Source organism: Sinocyclocheilus anshuiensis, unplaced genomic scaffold, assembly GCF_001515605.1.
Source record: "Sinocyclocheilus anshuiensis isolate Anshui unplaced genomic scaffold, SAMN03320099.WGS_v1.1 scaffold923, whole genome shotgun sequence".
NCBI lineage: Eukaryota > Metazoa > Chordata > Actinopteri > Cypriniformes > Cyprinidae > Sinocyclocheilus > Sinocyclocheilus anshuiensis.
Window position 1 is genome coordinate 471,064 of NW_015544138.1, and position 11,096 is coordinate 482,159.

Genomic DNA, 11,096 nt, shown 5'->3' on the forward strand with positions numbered 1-11,096 from the left:
AAAAGCATAAACTCACTTAATTCTATCTGACTTCTATCTGATGTTATTTTGCATTCAACACATCTTGATTTATGACACTTGATGTTTGTCCTGGAAAACGAGACAAAGACACTGAGAAACAACATTATCTGGAGGACAGACTGTAAATGTAACTTTATTTTGCTGTGATTAGGCTTTGCTTTCGGAAATCTGAATCTGAGCGTCGGTTTGTCCTTGTCGTCCCACTGCGGCGCAGAAATTCCCTCCGGATGAGAGGCGGACGAATATCTGTCATTCTTTCACACTGCACTCATTTACACGACTCGAAGCGCAGCTCCTACAAGCTCCGGGCTCACGTAACCTCACTAACACGGCTCTCTGTTATTAAAGGATAAGTCCACTTCCAGAATACAAACTTCCTGACGATTTACTCACCCCCATGTCATTCCAGGACTTTTCTACATATAATGGACTTCAGTGGTCGAAATGTAGTTTCAATGCAGCTTCAAAGGGCTCTACTCAATCCCAGCCGAGGTATAACAGCCTTATCTAGCCAAACGATCGGTCATTTTCAGAAAAAAATTCATATTTATACACTTTTTAACCACAAATGCTCGGCTTGCTCTAGCTCTGAGATGCAAAGAAAGTCACATACCCTTTACAAAAAAGGTAAAACAACGATGTCTGATGATTTTAAAGTTGGGGGAGAGTTTAGACGGAGAACTAATCGCGCGTGACCTTTCCAACAGGATTACGCAATGTGTAAAGACAGAGTTAGAGCAAGCTGAGAATTTGTGGTTGAAAAGTGGATAAATATAAATTTTTTTCAGAAAATGACCGATCGTTTGGCTAGATAAGATCCTTATTCTTTGGTTGGGATCGTGTAGAGTCCTTTGAAGCTGCATTGAAACTGCATTTTTAACCTTCAACCCGTTGATCCCCATTGAAGTCCACTATGTGGAGAAAAATCCTGCAATGTTTTCCTCAAAAAACTTAAGGTTCTTGCACTCCGAGTTCGATATTTTCGTTTGCGTTTTTCTGTTTTTTTTTCCGTATTTGTCATCCTTTCCTATCAAAATGCATGCTACGTATGCAAAAACGCAGAAAATCGAACCTGGTCCGAATTTTTTTCTGAAGGACGAAAGTCTCGTAGGCAGTGTGTAAACTACAATGTATTTTTGGCTCTTGCTACAAATATAACCATGCTACTTATGACTGCTTTTGTGCTCCAGGGCCACACATGAATAACACAAATAAAAGAAATCTCATATAAACAAACTAAGGTTTTGTCTGTGCTCTTTTCATTTAAAATTAGAGGCAAACACAGTATTTTAAACACAATCCAAACAAAGATGCAGCATACATGCAGCATGAGCATCTTTTAATCTGAACTGGATTGTATAATTTGAACATTTGAAGCAATTACAGAATGGTCTGACTTTAGTTTTGTGAAACTATAGGCTACTGCATAAAATATCTGCACGAAACAAAGCAGCAGACAGGCTGGATGAGAATGCAGATTCACTCTCTGCCAGCAGGTGGCGCTTATGGAACAGCAGCGATAAAGTGTTTTATTGTTTGCCGCTGTAAACAAAGCAGCGCTGCGGTTATGAACACTACTTTAATAGCTATGCATTATACAGTGGCAAGATGAAAAGAAAACACCATCTAAACATTTCTGAAACCAGTAAGTTTGAGTTTTTTACGAGTCTCATGAGTCACGAGTCCAAGTCAAGTCGCAAGCCTCTATTTATGCAACTTAAGTGCGACTCGAGTCCAAGTCGTAGACTCGTGTTTCCATCTCTGAGAGAGAGCATGACTTTATTATCCAATGCTTTTGGTGGTTTTTGGTCCCTAAACACCTGCTGGGGCCCGGCACAGGTCCTATACGACACGCTGATGACAGTCAAATGGAGCACAGCTGACAGACTTTCTGCAGGATCTGGTTCTGCTTCAGGAACCTGCTTTCAGTCCATTCAGTGACCCCACACAAGTCAAAATAATGAGCCAAAAAAATTACTATTTTTTAAATAGTTGATTATACAGCAGCATATTCAAAAACAGGTATGCTGCATTTTCAAACTAGTTTTGAAAAAAACTTTTAAAACTTATATTAAGAAGAAAAAACACTAAAATAGTATTTTAAAAACAAAACATGAATCAAATGTATTACTTCATTTAACTCGTATGCAGCAAATAAGCATTATTGTAACATGACCTACAAGACTGCATGCACTGATGTTTTATTCAGCAAGAAAAATAAATAGTTATTTTGTCATTTTAAAACAAACCTCTGGCAATTTGATCAAATAATGAGTCAAAAGGAGAAAAAAATATTATTAAAATGACTGATTCATTTAGGAAGAAAACAGTCAAATAAATAGATATTTCACATTTTCAAACCTTTTTGTAAAAATAATAAAAGAAAAAAAATATATATATAAACATTTTGGCAGTCTAATCAAATAATGAGTCAAAAAGGAGAAAAATATTTAAAATATTGATTAATTTAGAAAGAACAAATAGTCAAATAAAAACATATTTCACATTTAATAGCTTTTTGTGAAAAATATTAATAATAATAATAATAATAATACATAAAAAATAAATCATACTTTGGGAGTTCTTTCAAATAAAAAGTAAAAAAAAATGTTATTTCAAAATTTAATATGAAACTGTATGCGCAACAAGCACTGCTGTACATGACCACACTAATGTTTAATTCAGCAAAAAAATAAAAGTTGCATTTTTTAAACCAACCTGAGTACGCTGCAGTGTGGGATACAGTATCTCATCCAGCTGCATGCAGCACATTTTAATACCGCACACATACTGCAGAAATAACAGATCAGGACAGTAGTGTGAAATCTTACCTAACGTGTCACACTTGTCCTTTGCTCGGCAGATGTCCTCCCTGAGAAACAAACACACATCCCATAATAGTGTTTATGCTGAAAGCTCAAGCTCAAACAGAAGCACACTGTAGAAGGCAGAGGTCATGAGGTCAAAGGTCAAGCTCAGGTCACCTGGTGATGAGCAGCGCCGTGTCGTGATGACCCGGGTGACTGTCGTCCAAAACGTTGTGACTCTGCTGCCACATGCAGAAGTTATGAAGCGTCGCAGTGGCGTAGAAGTTTATATTCGGCCCTTCCTGAGGAAAACACACACTTTATTATCCAAACCCAGTTATTACAGAGGAATAACGGCTCGGATGATGCTCTCGCATGTCTCACGGCACGTCATGCATCATTTCACTGTTTCAAGTTTCTCCTGAATTTCCATAAGAATGAGTTGCTAGTCGTAATGTGTTTAAAGTATAGAATTGAATGTGGAGGAGCTCAGAGTGTTTGATGAGAAAGGACTGAGATCTTCTCAATATCCCATCATATTAAAATATCAGTTTTTATTTCATTATGCATGAAGAAAACTGTTATTTTACTGTTCACCCGATTTTTTATTATGCATTTTTGGCAGTTTGATGAGAGTCCAAAAGGAGAAAACAAACCATTTTTAAATGACAAAATTTAAAATATCAAGAAAAAATAAACAGATATTCTGCTTTTTCAAACTATTTTTTTTTTTTTACTTTTTTGGTGGTTTGAGGAGAAGTCAAAATAGTCAAAAAGGAGAAAAAATATTTTTAAAAACACAAATATTAAACTGTGTCAATTCTCGAAAATTGAGTTATTTTAGAAAATATCTGAAATAAAATAAAGTTTTTTTTTTTTCATTCTTATTTTATTTCGAGTAATTAAAATATATGTATATTTTTTCATGGTTTTAGTTTAATTAACTATAATAACTCTGATATTGAGTCAATGAAAAATAAAGAAAAAACATATTTTTTTAATTTAATGCGAAACAGAATGCAGTGCAACAAGCACATGATAAGTTGTTTAATTATTTAAAGGTGTTTAATTCAAATAAATAGTTAATTTGCACTTTCAAAACTATTATTATGTAAAAATGTTGGCAGTCATCATCAAAAAAAAAAAAAAGTAAAAAATTAAAATTGCATCTTTTATTTAAATTCATTAAATGTATTCATAAATTTAAATTGGAATGTGAAACACTATGCAGCAATAAGCATTACCAACACTGATGATTTACTCAGCAAGAAAAACACTTAAATAGTCACTCATTTTTAAAACAATTGCAACAATTTGAGACGCTGCTGAGCTCTAGATGAGACCTGTGAGAGATTACTGTAGTCTTCAGCCAAGATCTTAAAGAGACGTCACTAGGGATGTAACCATATCAAAATCTCACGATACGATAATATCACGATGTGAAGTCCACGATATGATATTTATTGCGATATTTAAACAAAAAAAGACAGTTGGAGACTTGGAAAAAAATAAAGCAATAAGCCCCGTGAAGCCGTGGTTTACCGTGAATTTATAACAGCTAAGGGGCGTTGTTAGACGCGGAGCGGAGTGCCTAAAAACCCCTTACCTGTTATAAATTCACTGTAAACCACGGCTTCACGGGGCTTACTGCTTTTATAAAACGGTTATTCCATATACGTAGTACGGTTTCACAAAATAAAACAGAGCAAATAAAGTGTAATGATATAAATAAAAACAGTATTCTTCCACCAAACAATGTAGTTCCTCAGAATCAGTTGTGGTTGCAACAAAGTGGTTGAGCAACACACAGAAGTAAACAAAGCTGTATGTTACTTTGTAGAGTCATTTACAACAGCTTTGAACGCGGCTCAGCCAATCAGAATCAAGCACCGGAACTATCCGCTTTATAAACGAAAATTTTTTACATTTTAAAGTTAAATTATTCTATCTAATGCACTTTGAGAGCTCAAAATTAAGAGCTCCAACCCATGTTTCTTAACTAAGAAAACTTAAGTCAGAAAAAAGTCAGTGAATTGAACTTTAAAGGGGACTCAAGCCTCTTTTTATTTAGTTGTGATATACTCTGTCTCAGTCTAAATTACACTCACATTGGTGTTTTAGGAAGCCAAACAAATTAGAATAGAATATAATAATAACAACAATCACAGTAATAATAGCCATATACTGTAAAACACTTGCACTGTAAAATAAATGAAAACGCATATTTCATAGGTATATTATTTTAGTTTTACACTACAGTAGGGAAATTACAATACTTCTTTCCTAATTTCTACACTTGAAGAGATATTGTGAATTTGGACTGCATTTAAACCACTAGCTGTCAGCGATTCATATACTGCACTTTTAGCTTTTATTTTGACAGAAACTCCAGCTTCAGTGAAAACAGGCTTACAAAAACACGTCTCACTACAAATCTAGCGAAACGCTGTAATCATCTGCTACTAAAAATAAAGCCTAACTAAACTAAAGGAGTTGACTGCATTCATTCAGTGTGAACGAGTCGTTCTGAGACGCTGAAAACACCGGATCACGAGCTGATCGTCTGAACGAAGTGTGCGCTTCACTTTAAACACGCAGCGCAAACAGACTTGATGAACAGATTAAGACACATATTGTGCTTTCAGTTCGAGTTCGTTTGACAGACACTGTGCCAAAGCATAATGCCCCAAAACACAACTCTAAAGACCTCTTATGTTAGAATAAGACTTTAAATATATTTTAAAAACTACACTTTTTGCTCAGAAGACCTATCGTTTCATATCGTCACGTGATCATGATAATATCGTTTAGCTATGGCGATATTGACAATACAGTTACATCCCCAGACGTCCCTGGTTCTGCTGTACCTGTTCGTTGTGTATGACGATGAGTTTGACGATCACGATGTTGATGAGGTTTCCTACACTGGGGTCTCTGTAGATCGCAGCGACCTGAAAGCACAGACAACACAGGACACAGTTCAGTCCAAAATACCCACAAACCACTGCGCTGCCAAATATACTGAGAGACCAGTCATGTTTGAGGGTTCACCCTGCTCTGGATCTCCTAAACCAGTTTAAAAACAGATTCGAGGTATGATCTGCAGAGCGTTTAGAAGAAGCCGAAGGGAAAACCTCAGACAGACGGCTGCATTTACAGACAGACACACTAACGCAGTCTTCTGATTGGCTGAGAGAACCACACCGCTATGACATCATCAGCACACCAAAACCCAATCAGATCACACGATCAGACCCGGACTGACCTGTGACCAGGGTTCTTATCGTTAACTAAAACTAACACTAAAACCCATTACAGTTTTTTTTATTTTTGTTACTTGAAATAAATGCTAACAAATATTTGATTTCAGCTAGTATTTCTAATTATTGTTTAGTTTAACTTGAAGTACTAAAATAACTAATAAAATTGAAATAAAAATGATTTTTTTTTTGTAAAAATGACTGGCAGTCAGATCAAATAATGAGTCAAAAAGTAGAAAATAATAATTTTTTTAAAAAGGTTGTCAAATGATCTACATGACTAGATGTTTAACTAGGCAAAATAAAATAAAATAAAAAAATAAAACAAAATAAAATAAAAACTATATAAACATATTTAAGTGTAAAAAAAAATTAAAAAAAATAAAAATAATAATAAATAAAATAAAAACTACATAAACATATTTAAATGTAAAAAATTAAATTAAATTAAATTAAATTACATAACATAACATATAACATAACATCAAATAAAATTAAATTAAATTAAATTAAATTAAATTAAATTAAATTAAATTAAATTAAATTAAATTAAATTAAATTAAATTAAATTAAATTAAATTAAATTAAATTAAATTAAATTAAATTAAATTAAATTAAATTAAATTAAATTAAATTAAATTAAATTATTAAATTAAATTAAATTAAATTAAATTAAATTAAATTAAATTAAATTAAATTAAATTAAAACTTAGATAAAACGACCTGAATCTTTAGTGTGAATGTTACTCAATAACAAAAAAGTACCATAAAGTACCATGTTATTTTCCTAAGTACCAAATATGGTAATCATACAGTACTACAGCACATATCAAAGCATCATTATGATGATATTTCTGAAGGCACCTGCTTCATTAAGTGCAAATATTGTCCATCTGTTGTTTTGACTCATTTAAATCTGGATTCAAAGCCAAAAACCGGCTCATGAGCTCAAAATATACGGAGTGGTCAATGACGCTTCATATCAAACCACAGTCCAGCCCAGCCTATTAGAGAGTAACTCACTATCACACACACATGAGGGATGGAATCAGTTATTGATTAAGCACTGAAACCATTTAATGAGCGGTTCTCTGACTGTAACACCCAGACGAGAGAGAAGAGAATGAAGGGATGATTTACTTACTACTGACATGATTGTGAGGATGTAGTGCTCCAGGTTGTGTCTGTGATGTCGCACCATCTTGGCGTCGGCCGTCACCATCAGCTCCACGAATCGCGGATACGACAGAAAGCGCTTCCGGCGGGAACGAGAGCCGTCTTCGGAACGCATCGTTTCCTGTATCGACATCACTTCCTCCTCCAGAGTTCTGTTGCTATGGAGACTGATGTGATGGACGGGACGATCTGTGGGAGAAGAAACAGATCTTTATGAACACTTTTACTGCATTACAGCAAAAATTACTTTAATTATGTTCATTATTTTTCAATAATAATAAAATAACATTTAAAAACACAAATATAAAAAATACATTTAAACCACTGTAGTAACATTTTACTAATATATTAAGAAATAAAACAATATAATAATACTAATATTATTTATTTTTTATTTTGTCTGAATTAAAATATACATATAAAAATTAATATTTTATATAAGCATTAAAATGTATATATTTCTAAATTTTATTATTAAGAATATTATAAATGTTACAATATAATAATTACGTCAAAATGTTCAGTGGGAAAAGTAACAGATTTTCATAAAGCCTTACCGTATTACAGGAAAAATTATTTTTGTATTAGTTTTTAGTCTGCATGCATTAAAGGCAGTAATATATTAAATATATATATGTGTGTGTGTGTGTGTGTGTGTGTATTTGTGATTTATTTAAACATTTATTATCACATTATTTTCCTATTTTTCACACACACACATATATATATAATACATAAATACTGTATATGTGGTAAATGATAAACACCGATAAATTAAATTAGAAATAAGTTGTATAATTATGTACAATGCAGAGGTGTGTGTGTGTGTGTGTGTGTGTGTGTGTGTGTGTGGTAAAATTGAATTAATATATTTAGAATTAAAACAAAACAATGATGAATATTTCAAAATATTTAATATACTAAAATATAAATAATATTTAGTATAAGCATTAACAAATAATATTTTTGTTTTATTATTAATAGTATTATAAATATTACAATATAAAATGTAATAATAAATATTTAAAATACTTAAAATATAACAAAAATTAAATTAATTTTGTTGCTATTATCAATGGTGTTTTATTTTTTAATAATATTAGCCACATTTATAAAATGTAATAATTATTCAGTTGCATTATAATATTATAAATAGTACAATATAATAATAATGATGATAATAATAATAATAAATATTATGATTATGATTGTGATTATTATCATCATCATTATTATTAATGTTGTTTTATTTCTAAATATATTAGTTACATATGTAAAATATAAAAAATTATATTTCAGTTTCATTATATTATAAATATTACAATAAATGCATTAATAATAATAATAATAATAATGAAACTCTAACAATGTTTCTGCTTCAAAGGATGTGCTTTAGACAAACATCAAACGTGTATAATTCCCAAAAGACTTTCTGACTTTCCCACAAGCGTTTCTGGCCTGCAGAATCTGAGCCGTTGAGTGTTTTTTGCTAATAATGCAGCAGCGGCCACAGATTACATCAGAGCAGCGAGCGCTGGAATAAAGCATCCTGCAGCGTGATCTAACACTACGATCTTATAACACAACACTCTCTGTGGAAGAGAAACAGGAGACAGGAGTCTCGATCTCTGGGTTTGTGTTTGCAGACAAACCAAACAAAAGAGTTCAGTCAATGGAGAAATCTGTGTACAGCGAGAGAGAGGAAGAGCTCAGCAGGCGTCTGGAGTCACTTCCTGTGACATCACACCGACACAGTCCACTTCCTCTCAATCAATCAATCAATCAGCTGAAGATAATGGAGTCCAGAAGCAGCGTTCAAACACAAACTAAAACTAAAACCATAAAGAAAAAACATTTACATTACATGAAATAAAATAAACTTTACATTTAATCAGCTATTAGCCAAGGCAATATTCCTTATGTACCTCAACATTATCATCCTCATCATCATCATCCTCCTCCTCCTCATCATCATCATCCTCATCCTCATCATCATCCTCCTCCTCATCATCATCCTCATCATCATCATCATCTCCTCCTCATCATCCTCATCATTATCATCCTCCTCCTCATCATCATCCTCATCATCATCATCCTCATCCTCCTCCTCATCATCATCATCATCATCATCATCATCATCATCATCATGAAAGGACGGTCTGCTGTCCTCTGCCTCATCTTCATCCGATTCTGCGTATGAACCTTTGAGTCCAAACATAAGGAATATGCAGAAACATTAAAAAAAAAACTGAAAGGGAAGAGGGAGGAAAAAAAAAAAAGCCAGATGCCACCTTCTGGTGGAGAATTAAACATAAGTAAGCATTTTTAACACCAACAAGGCACTGGTAATTCCTTCCATGCATTCAACAGCCAATTATGACTCACTAAGTTGGTTAATAAATAAACAGATGTAGTAAATGCCACGCAAACAAATTTTAACATTTGCTTACACTTTAAACTTTTTTTCATTTTTTTTTTAAAACCATGTACACATTTTTGCATATTTAATATCAGCACTAGAACAAACATTGCATCCTCATCATCATCATCATCATCCTCCTCATCATCATCATCCTCATCATCATCATCATCATCTTCATCATCCTCCTCCTCCTCCTCCTCATCATCCTCCTCCTCGTCATCATCATCCTCATCATCATCATCCTCCTCCTCGTCATCATCATCCTCATCCTCCTCCTCATCATCATCATCATCATCATCATCATCATGATGATGAGAGAACACTGAACAAACTCCAGCAACACTCACTCACACACACTCACACACACTCACACACACACACACACGTGTAAACCAGCCTTTGACAGCAGCGGGTCAGTCATGATGCCATTTGCTGACCTTTAACACAAGCCTGCATGTTTGTTGGTCATCTAAACAGCAGTAAATCAGCAGAAAGAGGCTTTATATGAGACCTGAACTCAAGTTCAAGTCAACAGAATACATTAAAAATCATACTGTAGATGTGTAGACTTGGTGCAGTAGTGCAATAAAAAATATATATATAATAGGTTTAAAAGTATATTTAACAAAAACTAAATTTATAAATTCAGTAATGAATGAAAACCCAGTGTTGACCCAGTGTTACATTTGAGACAAACAGGGGAAGAAATAAGCTTCATTCTGAAACGTTTCAAGGGTGTGTAATATATTCTATGGACTACATTATTATTTATCAGCTGGTGGCAGAATTTTTAGACGAGGCTGAAATATTTTGCCATATTAATTCCCAACCAAAACTATGATCTCTGTCCCAGATTCGAGTAATACCAACAGTTACACATTTCTCCATGACAAGACTGCTATGAATAAGAGAAACCATGATATTTTCCCCTTCAAAGGTTCGAACCAGTGAGCCATGGGATGAGATGTTAAAGGTCTGTCCCAAGGAACCCCATAAGCCTTAAGTGAAGATCTCACCAGCTAACACAAGAACCATGACAAACCCGGCAGACTGTCACAAGACTGCAGATCACGGATCTCATCGTAAATATCCTCTAGAGCGTTAATGCATCTACCTGACCAAAGACAGCAAGCGTGTGGCTTCATGTCTCTTAACAAGTAATAACTGCTCCAGATAGGAGACTGCATACAGAATTTTAATGAATAGTTAGCATATTTTTCCACCAGGCGCCATGTAGGTCTTTTGATATTTTCCATTTTCAATTTCATTTTAGAGTTCATGTTTAAGTAATGTTGTTGTGTTTTTGGTCATTTTTTGTAGTTTTTATAAAAAATGTCTATACTAGTGCTATCAAACGATTAATCGCGATTAATCACATCCAAAATAAAAGTTTTTGTTTACATAATATAT

General features: G+C 33.5%; 1 protein-coding gene across 1 annotated transcript in view; it reads right to left on the reverse strand.

The window, feature by feature from the left end:
* The window catches only part of LOC107694983 (A disintegrin and metalloproteinase with thrombospondin motifs 20-like), a 139,308-nt gene that overhangs the window by 108,189 nt on the left and 20,023 nt on the right, over positions 1-11,096 (reverse strand). Inside the window, exons 5-8 of the mRNA XM_016494735.1 lie at positions 7,233-7,453; positions 5,696-5,779; positions 3,006-3,130; positions 2,740-2,893 (exon numbers count right to left, since the gene is read on the reverse strand). Of these exons, the coding sequence (XP_016350221.1) occupies positions 2,740-2,893; positions 3,006-3,130; positions 5,696-5,779; positions 7,233-7,453 (584 nt within the window). The remainder of the gene's footprint in view (positions 1-2,739; positions 2,894-3,005; positions 3,131-5,695; positions 5,780-7,232; positions 7,454-11,096) is intronic.